The following is a 19,837-nucleotide window of genomic DNA, read 5'->3' on the forward strand; positions in this document are numbered from 1 at the left end:
TTAAAATTTATGAAAATTGCTGCAAAACATCATGTTATACAAAAATGTAAACAGTGAAGTTATGTTTAGATTTGGATAATATTAAACCAAAAGAGACCGTTTTAAACACAAAACCCCAAACATTTGAAAGCCTAGCATACTTGGCTTTATTTGTGCAAAACATAAGCTTACACTGCATTAAAAAAACAAATCGAACTAAATGTTGTCTACATTCCAGACAGACTTACACTCAAAGGAAAAGATAATAGTTGTCAGAGATAAGTGGAAATATGGACAGTCCAGCTGAATGCATTTTTACAAATAAAATGTAAAAGCAAGTGAGTAATTGTGATATTTTGACAGTCAAATATTCACATTACAGAGGATATTTGTATGGTCTTTGAGCCCTGTATTCAAACTGGTAACAGTTTTTATGATTGTGTTTATCTTCCAGGAACAGACAGAGATGCTGCGCTGTGGAGGTGGGTCTGAGGTCTACTGGAGCTCATACAGAAGATCCTGGACAATCAGCACCAGGTCTTGAAAGGTGGGCCTTTCGTCTGGTTTCTAAGTGTAAAGCAAAGAGCAACATTTCTAATAATACTGAAATGATTTTTCGTTTCGAATTCTTTGCGGGAGTTAAAATAAAATTCGACGGCTCACTTACATCATGCCAGCAGCTTGTCATAATTTTGTAGACTCTTTCGTTGGCCAGCTGAGGGCGGTAGAGACGGAAGCCATGTGAAACCTGGTCCACAATTTCTGAGTTGTTGAGGCGTTCATATGGAAGTCTACCCAAAGTGTACACCTCCCACATCAGCACCCCTGATAAAGAGCGAGCAGTAAGCATGTTATAGCACAATGTGGCTCAGTCGACAGTGACCAAGAACTAATAAGCAGTTTGTGTTAAACCTCCCACCGTAAGCCCAGATGTCTGACTTGCTGCTGAATTTGCTGTAGAGGAGGACTTCAGGGGGAGACCATCGAACTGGGAACTTTGAGCCAACAGAACTTGTGTACTCATCATCTAAAACGTATCTGATGACATTGAAAAGGGGTTTCATTGTTTTTGCTTTGACTCGTGTCCCGTTTGTGCATCAGAAACCAGGAAGGGTTTTACCTTGATAGACCAAAGTCAGTCACTTTGACTGTGCCATTTGCATCTACTAAGCAGTTCCTGGCAGCCTGCAGATAAAACAGTGCCCTTGATTCAAGGATAATCATTAAATGTAGCAGTGTTATCTTGTAAACTCAAACTGCTGGTTATCTTGACACAGTGTGGGAATGCTGCTAGGTTTTTTTTTTTTCCACTCAGAAACAGTAGATCTTTGTCTCTCACCAGGTCTCTGTGGATATACTGCTGTGACTCGAGGTAGGCCATGCCCTCAGATACATCCTTACACATCTCCAAGAGCTGGTCGGCAGTTGGGTGCTGGATCAGGCCTTCCTTGAGATATGTCAGCAGACACCCATTTGCAAGAAACTCAGTCACGATATAAATAGGTCTCTGCTTGGTGCAGACACCGTACAGCTGCACCAGGTTCTCATGGCGAAGCTTCCTGGTTTGAGCAAAAAGAGAAGGAAGTTCATTTGGTTTTTCTCAGAGGTTTTGAAAACTACATTCACCACCTGGATGTTCCTTGACGGGGTTTAGCTGTGCTTACATCATGATTTTGGCTTCCTCAATGAAATCATCTTCTGACATGGAGCCCTCTTTAATCATCTTGATGGCTACGTCGTGCTGGCCCTGCCATTTCCCATACTTCACCACTCCAAACTGGCCCGTGCCGAGCTCTTTGATGAAGGTGAGGTAGTGGGGGTCAATCTCCCACACGCCTGGAGGAAATAGAAGTTCAGATTAAATAGGTCCTTTTGTGATTGCAGGCTTTTTTACCCCCACACAAGAACTTAAACTTAAACTCTAATCGAACCCTCCGAGGATCTTTGGCACTTAAATTGCTCGCAAAGAAATAAATAGTTGATTCATCATCAAATGTTAAAAAAAAAGGATTTAGAGTCTGCTACAGATATACTCTTACCATAGCCGAGTCCTGCCGTTGACGGAGGTCGCGCCCGATTAGACACAATATGCTTCAGCCTGCAAACCATACCTGGAGATAAGAAAAGCAGCTGAAACCTCCTCACTTAGGTTGACAGTTTGATAGCAACGGTGACAGATGCATGGAGGACAGTAGTTTGCTGTACTGCCATTAGGTTTAAAAATAGGTAAAAGGAACGCCGCAGGAAACGTGGCACATTATCGAACCCCCCCATTAAATCTGCATTTTTTAATGTGTTTTGTAACTTTCATCAAGTCCAATACCCAATCATGCAGCTTTCAACTTGTGCCTTCTTATATATAATTCAGTGGTCTTTTTTGTTTTGTTCACAAGGATGGTTTATTTAATATTCCCACTAACCACTGCAGTCTTTTAATGTAAAATGTGGTCTTCTTCATTTGCTTCTTTTTTTTTTTTTACAAAAATTTGTTTTTTCATGCTGTTTTGTTTTAAGCCCATTTCAGTCTGTGGTGTTAACATATAGAATGAACTGGTGTCAGTGGACTCAAAAGAAATTCAAAATTCTAATCGCAATCATAATGAAGTTTTAGTCAAGATTATTTATTTCTGCTGATATTTTGGTAAAGGTTTCTCAGGGTTTCCCGCTGTTGAGTAATTTCCTGTTAGCATGAGCTGGCTCTATTTATACTGTTTTGCATACTGGTCTACAGGGCTCCATCTGTGCCGTGGCGGGACTGACCGGCGGCATTGTGCTGATGATAGTTGATGAGCTCTGGGATGGTGTCAAAGTTGTGCTTCTCTGACAGATAAAACTGGCCCTGTGGGGTTGTGCAGATGTTGTAATGTCTGCAGCTTCCACCTGTTTCCCTGTAGAGAAAAAAAAAAGTGAAATCGAGTGCCAGCAGATCCAGCTGAAGGGTAGTCATCCACATCGTATCTTAGTGTCCACATCTTCTTATTCTTATAACTGTTATTTTATTATTTTATGTGCTGCTTGCACTGTGGGGTGAGAGTGCCCACAGTGCTGGGCTGTATGTCTTGTGTATGCAGAATATTTGACAATAAAGCTAACTTTGACTTTGACTTTGACAGTAACTATATTACAGTTTATCCTCAGAGTAAACCACAGTACAGATCAGCTTAAATAGTAAGATTAGCCCAAATTTGGCATAAAAAGATTTACATCTTTCTCTCTGCGACCAGCCGTTTCCGCTTTCATTTTGCACAGTTCTTCTTTTCATAAGTTTACACATGACTGACGCCAAAGGAGCAACCATAAAAAAATGGTGGCAGTGTTTCCACAAGTTTACTCACGCGCCACTCTTGGCAAATAAAGATACGGTGTATTTCCCAGCTTTGCTTGAGTCCCGCACCAAGAAACCGCCGTCTTTGTTCTGAAAGTGAACATTTTAAGAGTTTCAGAAAAAAAGTTCTGGTTCTAGTTCGGAAGGAAACAAAAAAAACATGCTGTAGTCGCAGCATTTATTTACCTCAGACTTTAACAGCTGTTCTGCTTGACTGCGGTTCATGTTCTTGCAGTACCAACTGTCGAAAACAACAGAACTGTCTTTTTCTTACTGCTTTTTACCTCCAGAATTCATGAAATTGGCAATTAAATACATCTGTGCCAATCTGATACAACGCATAAACATTTATCATTTTAAATTAAACATTTGAAAGTCTTAGAAACAGAACATAACCATTTTCAGGGCAGAAAGGTGGTACTCACTGAAATCTTTCAAGGCCGGACTCTGCTTCTGCAACATAATTACTTGGTATGTAGCCTTCTTTCCTGTAAAATATAATCAAGATCTCTTATTGCAATTAGTAGAATATTTTTTAGGTATTTGTCAAAACAAATTCAAATATTACTATATTTTCTGCACTGTAAGGCACACTTAAAATTTGCTTTAATTATTTTCAAACCCAGAACGCCTTATATGCGGATTCATTCTGCTTGTGTTTACTGATGTCAAAGGGATTTTTAGAGGTACACGGTGTTTTTGTGAATACACACTAGTGCTGCTAATGTGTAGCGGTGTCGGACTGTGTTTTTTTTTCTGTTACTGTACTAACTAAGTTGGGAGTTAGTGTAATCACAGTAACGTTTGTTTTTAGAGATATCAGTTTGGTTTTTTTATGTTTCAAACAAGGTTGGGAGTTACAGATGTTGTGAGCACGCCAACACAGCTAACGTGTAGCGTGCTATAAACAAGTTCTAGAATTACTGTGACCTCAGTTAGTAAAGTCTGACTGATGAATTTATCTCTAACACTTTTGTCTTGCCTTATTTATGACACAAGCTCAAACATACACCATTCATTGACGGTGCGCCTTCTGATCTTTTGCGCCCTATAGTGTGGAAAATTCTATCTGCCTTCCATCTGTAATGCCTTAATTTAATTTTTAGACTTTTACTGCTGTGAGCAAAGAGAAATAAGTAGCGTTTTTAGCATACAAATACAAATGTGTTTGTAAGGGTCCAAAGTAAAGTGGTTTATGTTATTCTTTATTTGGCATCTTCTGACCCGTATTTGTCTCTGGCTCTCCACCAGTTGGGGTCTGACTTCTCCAGAATGGTGTACTCCTCATTCGTCCTCAGCTCCAGGTCTTGGGCTGTCATGGGCGTGTAATCATACTCAGCTATGACAGTCATGCTTGAAGAAGGAGCAGCTGACTCAGGCTGCGGTGGAAGACGGCGACTGGGACTGGGCTTTTCCTGGGACGACATGAAATCATGCACATAGCAGATGTGTTGCACAAGTATGAAACAAAACCGAAACTTAATATCTTAATTATTTATTTTATTAGAGACCTAAAGTTACCCTTACCTCTGATGGGGTCGGTGGAAGAGGCTTTCTAGTCGACCTCGTTCTAGATGCATAACCTTCAACAATAAATTTCATATTTGGATCAGCTGTTAAATTGTTGAAAAATGTATCACACAAAGGAAATCTTTTTTTTTTTTTACCATTCTTATCCAATATTTTGCAACCCATAGCTTGTTTAACTTCCTGTTGGCAGCACAGCCACACGCCATCAGCCCAGAAACAGGGGTGATACTTTTGCATCAGGTCTTTGTTGTAGCGCACCACTGTGCACAAGAACAGACACACACGTCTGCACCATTTACATGAAATCAACATTTGCATTTGCATAGCTCTTCTGTTTCACAAACAAGAAGTGACATACAGAATATTGAGACACAGAATGCAAGTCTGTGTGGACTTACGTTCTTTTAGCTTTGTAATCCACTCGGTACGACTGTTCTCAGACTTTGCAAAGATGTATAGAGGCCCTTCATCGTAGACCACCTGAGGCAAAAATCACAGTCTCCGTTTTTATTTATTTCATTTACCCCAACACTTCACCTTAGCTGCATTCACTCAAATTTAACACAAGGGTTTACTTGTGCCTCTGAATGTTAATCACTCTTTAAATATTTGAATAAATGCCAATGCGTACAATGTCTTATATCTATTTACTAACTAAACTCAATAAAAATGTAAGATCATAATTTAAAAGCTACTGAATTCAGGAGGATGTGGAGATTGACTGGTTTAATGGAACTAATTCTTTCTTATGTTGCCAGTTAGCAAGGCAGACTCCTATCAAGACATATTATGAAATATATATATAATATTGTTGCTACTTTTTGCCCACGTTTTGGTGCTGCAGTGCTTAAATGTCCTTGTTGTGGAACAGACAGTACAGTTACTCCCATTACTTACCATTCAGCTCATTGGCAACACCTGCATTGTTCTGAAATCCCCTGGTTCATCTGAGACAGTTTCACTTCTTAAAGAAGACACTTTCATAGTTTTTGTCTGTAAGAGCTTTGGGGAGTCTTCTTTTTTGTATACATTGAATTCATTGGAAAAAGAATTGGATGCAAAGCAAAATGTTTGTTGGCACACTTTAAAAGATAAAAGTGGTATAGATGATGTAGGATGTTATAATCTATGGGCTCTATTGGAAACTTAAGTGAAAGCAAAAGTAAATAAGTAATAGTTTTGGGATGGGAAGTCTGAAAAACTGGATGAATGCTTTTTGAAGCTTGTACAAATCGGTTTAGATTAAAATGAAGCTTGTTATTTAAAAAGAATAAACTCTACCTGGAAAGCAAACCTTCGCTCCTGTGGAGCGTTGGGCTCTGTCTCGACCGTCTCCACACACTTTATCTTCTCAACATCAACGGAACCCCTCAGACCTTTTCGCTTCTGCTCACACACAAGGAAAAAGTTGGAGTCTTTTGAGTGCATCGGCTGTAATGCCCGGTTTATACTTACAGCGATTGGCCATCACATTAATCGCATAGTGTCCCTACTGCATTGCGCTGTCTAGTTAATTCTAAAGTTGGCCGGTTTCGCTTGCGACTGGCCTTCATGGCTGTGATGAACTTCTGAGTGGCGTTTATACTATTGTGACACGATTGTGTCCAGCATTTCCGTGGTTTGGTATTTTCAACATGGCTGACATCTTGCTGCGTTGGCGAACACGCAGGTACACAATGGTCAATTTTCTTAACACAGTTGTCCGCTCTATCTGACTCTGTACCCCCGCATGTGTATCATAGAGGCTACGGTATTTCCTAATGTCTTCAATCATCAGCAATGTTAAAAAGACACTATTTTCTGGATCGAGGTTGCTCTGCCATCGCGTCTTCTGATCACTTGAAACAACTGTAGTTTCAATAGCGCGATATGTACGTGATTGTACTACAGGTGTAAAATTCCAATCCTGGATGATGTCATCAACCTGTGTCGCATTTCGCAGCGATTGGGCCGATTCCTTTCCAATGGCTTTGCGGCCGATGCCACCTGAGCAATTACAAATCACTTTAAAGTCTAAACTGGGTATAAGATGCTTTAAACAACATCCATTCACAATAAAAGTATGTCCAAGTAGTAAAAAAAACAAGGACTCAGTTCTCTGTTTACTTTACACACCCCTTTGTCTGCATCATAGTCGTAGTAGGCTAATTTTTCTGCCGTCAGAACGAATAATCTCTCCTTGTAGTTCAGAGGAGATGTCTTCTTCTTCTGCTGAGATCTTTTGATGAAGAGATCTTCCAGGATGTTTTCTGACATGATTCAACCCAGATGGATCTACACTGGGACAAAAAAACAAACAAACAGAAAACTTAAGAAGAGTGCAGCAAACAGAAGGCTCTTACAATCACAGCCATTGCCCCCACAGCTCCACTCATGATCAGTGTGCGGTTGGTGTGTTTCCTGCATATCAAGTATAGAATGGAATATTTAAATTCCCCTTCAACCATATTTTCAAAGAAGGAAACGGAACACTGACCTGTTGTTCATAGAGTCAGAGCAACAGTGCTGTGTCAGATGAGATTAAAGATCTGAGGAGAGATGAGCAGACATGCAGTTTTTGCACTTATCAGTTAGTGATTAGCCGAAATTTGCATTTAAAGTCAGCGGTCTAACGTCAGGATTGTCCTGCGATTCCATCATTTCCTTTAGTAGGAGATCTTTTTCCCTCAGCCATCTTGTGACTTAAATAAAATTAGAAATCATGCAGTAAAATACATTAATAACTTATCTGTGATATATTACACTACATTTTATTGCTTGATTTCAAATATTTTCCCGACGCTCACATGGAATTACATGAGATCCAGTTTCAGGGATTTGAAAAAGTGTAGTTAGTGGTACAGGCTCCTGTACTTTCAGTGCAGACACAATACAAACAGGGATCATGACTTGGAAAACTTCACAATCTTCCTTTTCTCTGTCGCACAATCACTCAGACACAAGACTACTTTTAAACAGATCATAAAACAGTCTGCAAATAAAGGAGGTTCTCATTTGGGACTGTGCTTTGTGTCATGGTTTTAGCACCTCGCCAGTGTTGAAATGAAACCAGCACGCTCAAAACAAAAAAAGCTCCATAACTATGAGTCATTCTGACTGTGAAGGTGAGACTGCTGTTGCTGAGCTGGTCATCGATCTAGGCACTTGAATAGGAAAACACGGAAACGGAGCACAGATGAATGACCATCTGTCTTCAAAATGATACCACATATGGTACAAGAGGAAAACACTAAACACCCATCCATCCACTTCTGAACCTGCTGAATTCCTCTTAGGGTTACGGGGTTGCTGGAGCCTATCTCAGCTACTGTTCAGTAAAGGCGGGGTACACCCTGGGCAGATTGCCAGTCTGTCTAAACACCTAAGTGAGATATAGGACGCTCCATCTTAAAGACGGTTAATTTAATTTGATTGGTTTGAGTTGACCGTTTCTGTCGTGTACAGCAGAAGTTTAAATGTCAGTATCTGGTCAAACTCCTCTTTATCAAACGCCTGAAAGCTCAGAGTCCATAAGCCTGTGTCAGATATTTTTGCTCTACAGCTCAGCCTATTTTAAGCCGTTAAGTACTTCCTTTTATTTTCTGAAGTGTAACAGTAACATGCCAGAAACTTCTGTACCTCCCTGCTAACCAAGAGTGTCACATTTCTTAACATGAGGGTGACACTACTTATAAAGTCTGTTGGTGTTCCCTTTTCTGCCAAGTATTGTTTTCTCATTCCTCATTTGCCATCTTTGTCAGTTGTGACAGTCCCAAGACTCTGCAGAAAAGCCTTGAACGTGCGTGCTTAGACTGTGGCGGCCTAAAAGACATTTGCTTGTTAGCCGTTTTCTGAAGCGAGTTGACTCACAGAGGCTGACACAGGCAAACCCATGGGGAAGTTGCATCAAGGTTGTGCTGTGTTGTTTTTTGTGGGGGGCTGAAAACGTTACAAGCCCTGCTACATTTCTATCTGAGATTGTCCTGAAATGTGTTGCACAGTCAGGTATGCCTTTCTTGTACAACAGTGCAGGGTTTGTTTACCATCCCACTATGTGACACAATGAACAAATTCATACACAAATACTGTTTGAGTAGCATAAAAGAATGTGAATCAATGTAAATACACGTCTATGCCTCTTTTTTACACAGATACATGGAAAACACTATCCGAAAACCCTTTGCCACACAGGAACCCATCAAGATGCTGTCTTTCCTGATGTTTCCTGACAGATTAGTTGTGTATGTGTGAGTGTGTTAGTGTGCGGGTATAGACGGTAGAAGCAACAAGAGAGAAAAACCTGTCAAGTCATATTTTAACCACAAAGAATGCTGTCACTTATTTCACTTTATCACAGCAGTTAAAAGCCGATGTGTTCAGTGAGTCATGTGACAGGGAGTCTTGACTGCATAAGATCAAAAGTTTTTTTAGACAGTTATCAGACACGGGTTTCAAAGCGGGTGACATATTTAAACCATTATCTGATTTTTATTAGTTAAATAACTTAGAAAAGAACACGCAACAGTGTTAAAAGCGATGCAGCCTTTAAACAAAACAAGCATTTTGACACATCGAGGAATGCTATAACGTCCTTAAGATTTTGCAGGCAAGAGAAGTACAAGCTGACAAAAAAAACGTACTTTGTAGATAACTATAATTCACGGCAGGCTTTGTCTATGCAGTAAACATAATGAGTGACTAAAAAGCAAACTTTTGCAGCCGGCTTTTGGAACGTCACCACTCACCCAGCAGCCAGAAAGCGAAAGCATCAGTCGAACAGCTATAGATGCTGAGGTTTGAAGCTCTGACATTAACGTCTGCCTCAGTAGCTCCTAAAATGTGCTTTAGTCTGTGATGCAAGGCGTTAAAACACACCCACAGAGAGGACTCGACTCCACTTACTTCCCTTTTTTCTTCCTGCTTATTTTCATATCAGCTTTTTTGGACAGTTTGGATGATAAGGCAAAGCTTGTTAAATGTGCCTTACAGGAACACGCTTGGAAACAGTTACACTTTTAAACTAACAGTTGTTTTGCCATAAATATATACCAGGAAGAGACAAAAGCAAAAAAAAAAAAAAAGAAAAAAAAAAAAAGACTTGTGTGGGTAATCTTTAGTTTTTCACTTTGCACCAGTAGATCACCACATTTAGATTTTTGAAATAGATAAAAGTCAAGAAACTATTTACAGGGAGGTAGCGTTTCTGACTAAAGAACCTTACACTGTAAAACATTCATCTTAATAAAAATGCAGACAGTCTTGGTTAACAGTGCGGATAAAAAGCAGATTTGAGTTTTATTTTTGTGGAAGTTGATCACTCATATTCTACTTGAATAAATAAACAGAATGTATCAATGGAAGCTGAGAGTGGAAAAAGGAAGAAGGTGACGGATATTTGATATGCAAATCCTATCATAAGATCTGGTCATTTCCCTGCTTTAGAAGTAAAGGGAAGGATGTATATTTGAGAAAGGGACTCTCACTTCACGTGCATATTGTTAAACCTAAGAATGCAAAATACAACTCATTTTAAACATCAAAAACTACGACTGAGTTTTAGGGCCAGTCTACAAACAAAATGATTTATTTTTTTAATTAATGACTTTAAAACACGTTCATTTACGAGAAAAAAAGGCATAAATTAACGAGAAAAAAAACACCAAAGTTGTCTGTTTATTGGGGCAGTGCTTGAAGATGAAAGACGTGGAGCGTTTTGTGAAGCTTTATTTTTGGATAGGTTTAAAAACAAAGAAATTCTGAACCTGTTGGCGACTCAAAATCAAATTATTTTTATTTGTAACTATTTTTATTTGGATTTATGATCCTTTTGAGTTCATGTTTTACTTCGAAGCCCATCGAGACGACTGTTGTTGTGATTTTGGGCTATACAAATAAAATTGAATTGAATTGAAATTATTGGTTTCCGCCCACATAGACCCAGACTTTCGCCGGTGCTTAGAACACGTACTGTTTGGCCTCACCCATGGTCCATCTCATTAAAAAGAACAATTATACATAATTAATCTCATATAATTTTTATGCAAATGGCACATTCATAAATCAAAATGTTCAAATCATACCCCTCATTTCTCCAAATTTGTCAATGAGATCAAACAATACATAAACACAATAAAATATTCTGACAATAAGAAAGTGATTAAAACACTTGATCTGTGCGTCCGTTTAAATGTCTTTGTATAAAATGTAATGATAACACACTGGCTTGTTCTTTTCCCATTGTTGCAGTGCACTGTTTTGTATCGGATCGTTGTGTTCAATAAAGTTTATTTTGTGTTGTCCTCCAGTGGCAGGCGCTACCGCTAGGGGGCGGACTGTGCTCGCTGCTCGTGTGTACTTCAGGAACTGCTTCCGGCTCCGGCCTTCCTCTTTTCCTCATCGCCGGGACGCAACCATGGTATGGAAACACTTCAGCAATAATCTAACATAATCCTCCTCGCAAAAGCACCTTATTTACGTATTTTTCTTTTAGACGAGAGTTATTTATATAAATTTACGGTACAATGCTAATATTGTCCATTTTAAGGACATTTTATAATGTTGTAGTAAAGCGGTGTTCACCGCAAAGCGAGTGCAATAAAGCCACCGTTTTAATCTTTCTACTTGCAAGGGGTCGTCTAAAAGAACAAAAAGTATTTGTGTTTCAAGCACAGGTAGAAACATTAATGTGGCAAACGACATTTAGGTATTTAGATTTCAACCATACATTTCAAAAGCAAGCTATAGACATGCTAACACCTAGCCTGCCATGCTAGCTAGGCTCTTTGCATTTATACAGAAATGGTCGATGCACCTTTTTATTTGGTATGCAGGTGCCATCACAATTTCAAAGATTTATAGATACTATTGGATTAAAGGCAGTTGAAATGCTTAAACACTAGATTTACTTCAGCAGACATTTTTAGGGACGCCGTCTGGTGCCAACTTTGTTTTCTTAAGACTCTAGAAAACCTCTTGGGGAGTTGATTACAGAGTTCTGTCAAGATTGTCCTTTTTACTTCTGACATTTGATTATTAATGTTCTCAAAGGTGAACGTCCCGAAGACCCGCAGGACCTTTTGCAAGAAGTGCAAGAAGCACCAGCCCCACAAAGTCACCCAGTACAAGAAGGGAAAGGACTCCCTCTATGCACAGGGTAAATTCTCTTTAAAAGAAAAAGGGTGTATTCAGACTGGACACGTTTGGTTAGCTTAAATTAAAGTAAAAGAGTTCGTGTCCCCTGATAATCCAAAAAGTCTGAACACACCCAAGCAGACCCTGGTCTGGGACCAGGTCCACAACTGGGTCTGCTTGCGTTTCACATTGCTTCTCACTGTTTTACCGGACAATCGCTCAACAACACGCATCTACATACCTTCCTGTGTGAAGTAGCACGTGACAAGTGTACCTGACGTTGATACAGACTTTCAAAATCGGCCAGAGAAAGTTAAAGTTTTAATAAGTGAACCATTCAGACAAGCATTGCAAAGCACAGGACTTCCATTAGCAGATCTCTCATTGCTTTGCTCCGCCCTCTCATAATTCCTGGCCAATGAGTAAAGAGATATTAGGTCAGGTTTTTTTTTTTTGGCTTGTGGTTTTTCGTACATACAAAGCATTTAATGTTTGAGAGAAGATTGCGGCTGGAAAAGAGAAGCACAGCCGAAAACGTTGGTGCTAGTTTGGCGCTTTCTATTGTTGCAACAAACAAGACTGGAGCTACAAAAGTAGCTCCACCCCAGCTGGTCCATGCCATTTTTCTATAGACCTACAACAAAACAGGGGCCCAGAAATGGTTCGGCTTAATGGGTCCATTTTATAATGGGAAACGCTCCTAATAACAGACTGGTCTGGACAGAACCGCTCAGTGGACACGAAACAGAAGTGTTCTGCACCTTTGATCTGCAGCTAATCTGACTCTCCTCTGCAGGTAAGAGAAGGTATGACAGAAAGCAGAGCGGGTACGGTGGTCAAACAAAGCCAATTTTCCGCAAAAAGGTAAGCCCCCCCCCCCCCCCCCCCCTTACAGTTCAGGTTTATGGCTTTTATTTTGACATGTGACAAGTATGCTCATGAATCCACTGTCAGGCTAAGACTACAAAGAAGATTGTGCTGAGGCTGGAGTGTGTGGAGCCCAACTGCAGATCCAAGAGAATGCTGGCCATCAAGAGATGCAAGCACTTTGAGTTGGGTGGTGACAAGAAGAGAAAGGTAGGACTGTCTGCAGCTTCTTATAAATAGTGCTCCCTGTAAATAACTTTACGGTACGCTTGATTTGTAAAGCTGAATGTTGCATATCCATGTGTTAACTGTAAGGATCAGTGCTTGCTTTAGAATCCTTTGAGCATCATCTTTGTGTGAGGAGACTCAACCTCTTGAGGTGTTAGTTTTATGACTGCTTCTTACCTTCAAATATTGTTGCACGTCAATGGCTTGATTTGTGAGAGGCGTGTTTATAAAAGTAGGTTTATCATCTGAACAGTTTTTTTGTAGAAATTTGAACATTGCTATTTATGACCAGGATTTTCATGCAGTGTCCCTGTGTGCTGGGCTAAACTGTTGGGATTTTGTGCCATGAATATTCAGTTTGGATGAACTGTAATGTTTCATGGTTGTCTATTTAAGGAAGCAGAAGAATCTGGCATAATGCTGGGTTGTCTTCAGTATAATTGTTCAATGGAGTAACTTGACACTAATGTCTTTAATGTGTACTTTTACATGGTGTGTAATATTCTAACCCGTGTCTTTGTGTTCTTTCAGGGCCAGGTCATCCAGTTCTAAACCTGTCTCATGGACGGATTTGTCACTATTTTCAATAAATGTGTCAAAACAGAACCATTGAATCTTCTGTTCTCTCACTTCTGTTACTTATCAACCTTGATTCCGTGTGAAAACAGCTTGTGGTTTATTGATTGAAAATGTAGCATTAATTTCAAGTGTCAATCACAGCATCCAAAGCATTTATAAAAGTATTCTCTCTAAAGTCCCACTCCGATCATCTTTAAATCTATTCTAAAAGCATTCCCAGCGGTCAGTTTAGGACATAGTTTCTGTAGAGCGGCAGTAGGTCAGTCCTCTTAAGTTGTGGGTGGGACCACTGGCACGGAGCAACCCCGCTCCCTCATTTCTGAGAGCTCAGAGCAGGAAGCTTATGGCCGCCCAGCATATTTCCAATTTTGCAAACATGTTAAAACCAAAATAAAAAATAACTGTTTATGGGAGTGAGTGTTTAACCCTTGTGCTATCTTAGATGACCCCACCCTTTGACGTGTTATTCCTACCATGATAAAGGTGGAAAGATTTCATGTAATCCATGGACACCAGTGAAGATCACAAATTATTGAAGAAAAAAGGTTCAGAGCACTGTCTAGTGGGTCTAGATGACCCAACTCCCAATGGTAAAGTGCCTAGGATAGCACAAGGGTTACAGATTTATACATAAGCCAACAAAGAAAAGAGCAAACAATCATTTTTAGAAGTCCTCAGTCTAGAGAAGGGTGTGCTCCTTTTGAACTGCCGTGTTGTTCCAGTGCAGCTTCCTGAGGTTACTGCTGAGGGGCGTGACCGTCAGCAAAGTGGTGCCTGTAGGGTTGACGCTCAAAACCAGTTCTTTCTGGTGAGACTGGACTCCCAGCTCCTTGTACTGGGGCAGGATCTGGGTGACGTTGCATTGGGGGACACAGATCTTCCAGCCGGGGACAGCGCTGATGGGAAACCTCCGCGGCCCGCCGAGCTCCTGCCTGTTCATGATGGCGATGGCGAGGCGGTTCCCAAACAGAGGTCTCTCCCAGACGTCAAAGTCCATGAGCTGTAGGGCGACACAGGAAGTTCAGAGAGGCTGCCAGCTGCTGTGAGGAAGGCGCTCGTGTGTGCCGTCTTCATCACCCACCCGTGCGGTGTGGTATCCCTGCTGGCCCAGTGGGTCCTGATTGATGGCGATGATCATGCGGTTTTGCAGCAGCTCCTTGGATCGAGGACAAATGTCTCGCAGGTCATTGGACATGAGCAGGGGAGCCGCCATGATGGCCCATAATGCCATTTGAGACTGCTGCTGGTCGTGACTCAGACCAAAGTTTCCGATGACGAGCTGAAAATATCAAATCTGTATCAGCTCTTCATCTTCAATTAAAGTATGTTATGATCATTTAGGATTTAAAGACCCACTCTGATGAAAATGGTGTTTCTGGTGTTATTAACATGCTCTTGTGGCATTTTTCTCATGATGTAGGATATATAAGAAGAAAATTATGATTAAAACTGAATTTCTGAGTCTTCCTTTATTCAAATTGTTGTGACGAAAAAAATGCTGTATAAAAGTGTATATGTGACTTATAGAATAAACTGGGCGGGGCCACAAGCTCCCTGCTCTGCTCCATTCTGATGGATCCACGTGCAGACACTTAGGTCCATTAATGTCTCTTCTTTTCCTCCTTCAAGCTGGAATCTGGATCTAAACTGTACGACTGGATAACTCCAATATTGCTCGCTGTTTTTGTTGCACCGGTACAATAACCTTTCGGCCTACAACTACCGTTCGGGGTCCTTCGAGTCACACTACGGTGGCCCCACTTGGACAAACTACGTAGCGTGGAGATCTGCTCGGGCGCAACATATTTTCCTTTTGCAACATAAAGTTCTTTTCCCTCTTAAGTTGTGTCTGACATTATCCTTTGTAGTGTTTATGGAGAGATTTTTGCCACAACCCACTTTGTAAAAAGATCTGTGGCTGTTACAATTAACCTGCTGCCCCACAGAGTGACCCGTGTCTCTGAGGAGAGCAGCTGGAGCCTCGTAAATTTGTGGTCGCAGGCGGGGAAGCTGCTTTGTTATAGTGTTCAGTCCGGAGAAGGGTTCTGACCGCAGTCCGTTCTGGAACGCTTTGAAAAAAGATCAAAAGACGATCGGAGTGAGACTTTAAAGTTCAGCTCTTCAATACGTGGTTTACCATGTCGGGGTCATTCCAGCCCCCGGGTCCAGCTGCAGGTACGATGATCTTCTGATTGGAAGCAGTCCACTCCAAGATGGTCTTGAGGGAGCTCCAGGAGTCAAAGATGTCGTTGAAGTTACGCCAGTGATTACAGTATTCCCGAATGGCGGTGTAGTTAGGCTGCAGCACAGAAGAGCAGAGAGAAGTTGAAGCTTTTCATTTGTGTGCTGAATTTAAACCCAAAACTGCTTCTCTTCTCTCACCTGTTTGATGGCCCATTCGTACAGAGGCCACTCACAGGAGTACAGGATGCTTCTCCCAGTTTTGTTCAGTGCCTTTGACATGTTCATATAGCCTCGACAGCCAAAAATAATGTCTGGTTATCCAACTGAGATGAGTCGACGCAAATAAACCCTCAGCCAATCTAATGTCCGCTGCAGAAAAAGCTCACCTTCTGCAATCAGGGTCCTTTCCATGAAGCATCCATCAAACTTGAGCAGGTCCACATCCCAGTCTGCAAACGTCTGAGCATCTGTTTCATAGTAACCCAGACTGCCGGGGTATCCAGCGCATGTATTTTTCCCGACATCTGCATAAATTCCTAGTTTCAAACCCTTAGAATGGATCTAACAAAGAAAAAAAAACATTTATTTTGATGCAGAACTGCAGCACTTTGGCCAGCAGATGGCAGTGTAGCACAGCTGAAAAACCTCAACCTTGAGGTTAAAGGCTCTGCTCTTCTAGACTTCCGTCTCTTTAATCTGCATTACTTTGCAAAAATCCCTATTAAAAATGGTTTCTTCCCACCTTTGTTGTAAAGCAATAACACAATGTATGCACAAAGTGTGTTAAAGGAAAATGTGAGACCTGATTTCACATCTGGTTCTTCCTCCTCATTAGGCTCATACCTGCAGGTCAGCCAGCATGCAAATGAAGTCTGACTACTCATTTTTTTCCGCAAGATTTAACTAATATGGCTTCCTTCAACTAAGATAAATTGCAAAAAAAAAAAAACATAAAAATAAAAAACTATATATTTGTATCCATCATAAAGTGGTCTTTTAATTAACCCTGCCCCCCCTTGTTGTCATCCACAACTGAGAGCTGTTTACGTGCTCTCCTGCTAGCTTACAGCCCCTCACAACCCCAACCTAACATTACCAGTGCAACAAAAATGCTGAGCAATAAAGAAACACTCAAAATGCAATTTTAAGCTTAATTTCCTTAAGGAAAGGGCTACTAGAACGTGTGAAAAACACCAAAAACCAGATTTTGCAGTCAAATTCATCCATTTCTTCAAGGTATAATAAAATCCTCACGTCCTTTTCTTTTCCTGCGTTCATTTAGCCTCCTCCCTGCTACTTACATAGTCGGCCAGTTTCTTAATGCCTCCTGGGAATCTGTTGGGGTCGGCCTGCAGGCGGCCCTTAGCGTCGCGCTTGTGGGAGGGCCAGCAGTCATCAATGCAGACGTACTCATAACCGGCCTCTTTCCATCCCTCCTTCACCATCACATCCGCCATTTGCATGTACAGTTGCTCGCTGCAGAAGAATGAGGAGCAATTAGAGACAAAGCATGAAAAAAAAAACCCTTCCAATAAAGGAAATCATCAACATCTGAGGATGTTGTCACTAGGAGTGGATAGAATAAATGAGAAAAGACACAATGGGATTTGTGTTGAAACAGAAATCCGTATGAAATACAATTAAATGCAGCCTCAGCTAATTAGTTCTTACTTTTTGTGTTGTAGAAAACTACCCTGAAGTCTGACAAATGAAAAAAAACAACAGAAATTCTCTCTGTGACTTGTGGACACTGCATCCTGCAGGCCAAAAAAGAAAGAGCCCATCTGGATTATTTTCAGCTCCCAGTTCAAAAGCCTGAATCTGTCATGGTATGGCAGTGCATCAGTGCACCTACCGTGAGTAACTAGCACATCTGGATAGGGACCATTAATCCTAAACGACATCCTCAGATTTTGGAGCATCGTACCGCCGAGCAGATGGCGTCTTCCTCTGACGAGGAAATGCCAAATAAAGATCTGCACATGCCATAAAAGTGTGATTTTAGTCTGGGTGCTAAAAGGAGTCTGGACTGTTTTTTTAGAGAATTTAACAAGCAGCTCAAACTAGCGAGACAAGAACAAGAAAAATAATCAATATTCTACTGATGCACAAATTTGGTTTGCAAATTCATTAGATATGTGCCTTAGTCGTTTTTTGGGCCAAATGGTTTTATGAAGATATTGTTAGACGTTTTAATTACTTTAAATTATATTTTTGTTGACTTATCTTGGAATTTCCTGCTTAACACAAAATCAATTAAATAAAGTGCTAAATAATGTTTATGACTTCTGTCATTTGCAGATAAAGGATATCAGACTGTCATGTTTCCACGATCACTTTAAAGACCCACTGTCGAGCTTTCCATGTTTTTAACATGTTCTTGTTGCATTTTTCTCATGATGGAGGACGTATATACATAAATTAAGCTTAAAATTGCACCTCTGAGTATTTCTTTATTCCAATTGTTTTGAATCAGGGGCAGACAAAAAACATGCTGTTTGAAAAAGGTCGTATTTGTAACATAGAAAATACGTTGGGCATGCCAAAAGCTACCTCCTAGCTAACTACGTCCTTGTTTTCCTCGTCTGAGCTGGTATCTGGCTCTAAACTGCACGGCCGCATAGCTCAAATATTGCTCACTTTATTTGTTGCACCAGTAGTGTTAGGTTGGAGGTGTGAGGGGCTGTAAACTAGCGGGAGAGAGTGTCAACAGAGACCTCTTGAGTAACAGGGAAGGGAAGAGGGGGCGGGGTTGCTCCCTGCCAACACTCCCACACACAACACAGAGGTGGAATTTCTAATAAACTCCTGCTGCTCAGCAGGAAAAATGTCACAGAAGATCTTTTTTTTTTTATTTTGCCTAAAAAACACATAATCATAATTAAAAGACCACTGCAGGTTTATAAAATAGATCAAAAGATGACCAGAGTCAGTCTTTAATAATCTGGTAACAAACAAATTGCAACACAGACTGAGGAGTTTTCCTTATATGATAAATCCTGTTCAAAGCTCTATTTCTCCTCAGTAATAAGAGGATGTTATGCATTTTTCAGAAAAAAAGGAAAAAACTTGTAGAAAATGTCATTCAAATGCCAGCTCTCATGTTTTCCTGATGGAGTATACATGAAGGACAACTGAAGAATCTAATTATCAGATTAATAATCTCAGTGTGCAGCTACTCTGAGATTTCAACAAGATACACTGTAAGTAAAAATAAAAAATAAAAGTTCATAAAGTGTGAATTCAGTCCATTAAATCAATGGGATCTGATTTTCTGGAACATTAGATCTCTGAAGAACAATTTAGGTCAGATTATTCTCAGTTTTCGGGGGTTTTCTGTGATCACGTGACCCGGCTGGGTGCTCTGACCTGATGCAGTTCCTGGGGTCTGTGTCACAGTCCGTGTTGCAGGTGAACCTCTCCCAGTGCAGCCAGCCCATGGTGGGCTTCAGCGCCAGGCCGTTGTCCAGCGCTTCGGCGGTGGGACACATCAGACCCACGACCACGAGCAGAGCGCCAAAGCTGGCCATTTTTATGATCCCGGCGGACGGTTCCACTACAAACTACTGATTATTGCCAGCACCGGCTTCTTCCTGTTTCACTCTACAGCCCGCCTCCGCGGAATGATTGAGACGGCTTCTGGCCAATAGGATTCAGATGCGTCTGTGGCTAGCCAATGAGATTCTTTGTAGATCTTTCTGAAGACCAGGAAATGGAATGATGAGGGAGAAGTGTGAGAAGTCAAGTGACAGTACCTGATAAACTGGTTTATCCTTCTTCATAGAATATTAAATAATAGTAGTTGGACTTTTTCAGCACAGAAGCGTCATGGTTTCACAGGAGGAGAGCTGAAAGGCCCTTATTTAGATGTCCATGAGAAAAAAATACAAGACACAGACTGAACACTCTTTTCTTGCAGCACATTGATGATGTTTACCACTACACCACAGCGCCTCCCCAGATGAGCTGTCTATGTCAAATCAGTCTCAGTCTAGAGAGTGGGACAAAAAAAACAAAACTGAGAAAAACTGTTTT

The 19,837-nt window shown here is 40.8% G+C and overlaps 3 protein-coding genes across 7 annotated transcripts; 1 reads left to right on the top strand and 2 right to left on the bottom strand.

The window, feature by feature from the left end:
- Window positions 1–122: 122 nt before the first annotated feature.
- btk (Bruton agammaglobulinemia tyrosine kinase) lies at window positions 123–12,348 on the bottom strand. 5 transcript variants are annotated; one of them, XM_011479897.3, is made up of 19 exons: window positions 12,186–12,348; window positions 7,311–7,362; window positions 6,950–7,108; window positions 6,116–6,220; window positions 5,233–5,314; window positions 4,972–5,094; window positions 4,832–4,887; window positions 4,529–4,719; window positions 3,730–3,792; window positions 3,491–3,545; window positions 3,315–3,394; window positions 2,740–2,867; window positions 2,019–2,090; window positions 1,644–1,815; window positions 1,319–1,538; window positions 1,100–1,164; window positions 899–1,017; window positions 647–804; window positions 123–546 (listed from the first exon to the last, which is right to left on the bottom strand). In XM_011479897.3, exons 3-19 carry the CDS (start codon window positions 7,088–7,090, stop codon window positions 475–477), a joined length of 1,902 nt encoding a protein of 633 aa, XP_011478199.1. In that variant the 5' UTR covers window positions 7,091–7,108; window positions 7,311–7,362; window positions 12,186–12,348; the 3' UTR covers window positions 123–474. The 5 variants fall into 5 exon arrangements, with proteins under 5 accessions (XP_011478199.1, XP_020562081.1, XP_004073082.1 ...); XM_020706422.3 differs by having other exon boundaries at window positions 6,950–7,113; XM_004073034.5 differs by lacking the exon at window positions 12,186–12,348 and adding an exon at window positions 9,559–9,684.
- Window positions 11,104–13,645, top strand: rpl36a (ribosomal protein L36A). The gene is made up of 5 exons (XM_004073035.5): window positions 11,104–11,228; window positions 11,861–11,966; window positions 12,741–12,808; window positions 12,899–13,021; window positions 13,571–13,645. Exons 1-5 carry the CDS (start codon window positions 11,226–11,228, stop codon window positions 13,589–13,591), a joined length of 321 nt encoding a protein of 106 aa, XP_004073083.3. The 5' UTR covers window positions 11,104–11,225; the 3' UTR covers window positions 13,592–13,645.
- Window positions 13,646–13,698: 53 nt separating this feature from the next.
- gla (galactosidase, alpha) lies at window positions 13,699–19,424 on the bottom strand. The gene is made up of 7 exons (XM_004073036.5): window positions 19,172–19,424; window positions 17,104–17,278; window positions 16,189–16,363; window positions 16,001–16,092; window positions 15,756–15,917; window positions 14,700–14,897; window positions 13,699–14,618 (listed from the first exon to the last, which is right to left on the bottom strand). The coding sequence occupies exons 1-7, from the start codon at window positions 19,330–19,332 to the stop codon at window positions 14,298–14,300; spliced, it is 1,284 nt and encodes a 427-aa protein (XP_004073084.1). The 5' UTR covers window positions 19,333–19,424; the 3' UTR covers window positions 13,699–14,297.
- Between the last annotated feature and the right edge of the window lie 413 nt (window positions 19,425–19,837).

Source organism: Oryzias latipes, chromosome 10, assembly GCF_053564925.1.
Source record: "Oryzias latipes strain Hd-rR chromosome 10, Olatipes_Hd-rR_3.1".
Taxonomy (NCBI): Eukaryota; Metazoa; Chordata; class Actinopteri; order Beloniformes; family Adrianichthyidae; genus Oryzias; species Oryzias latipes.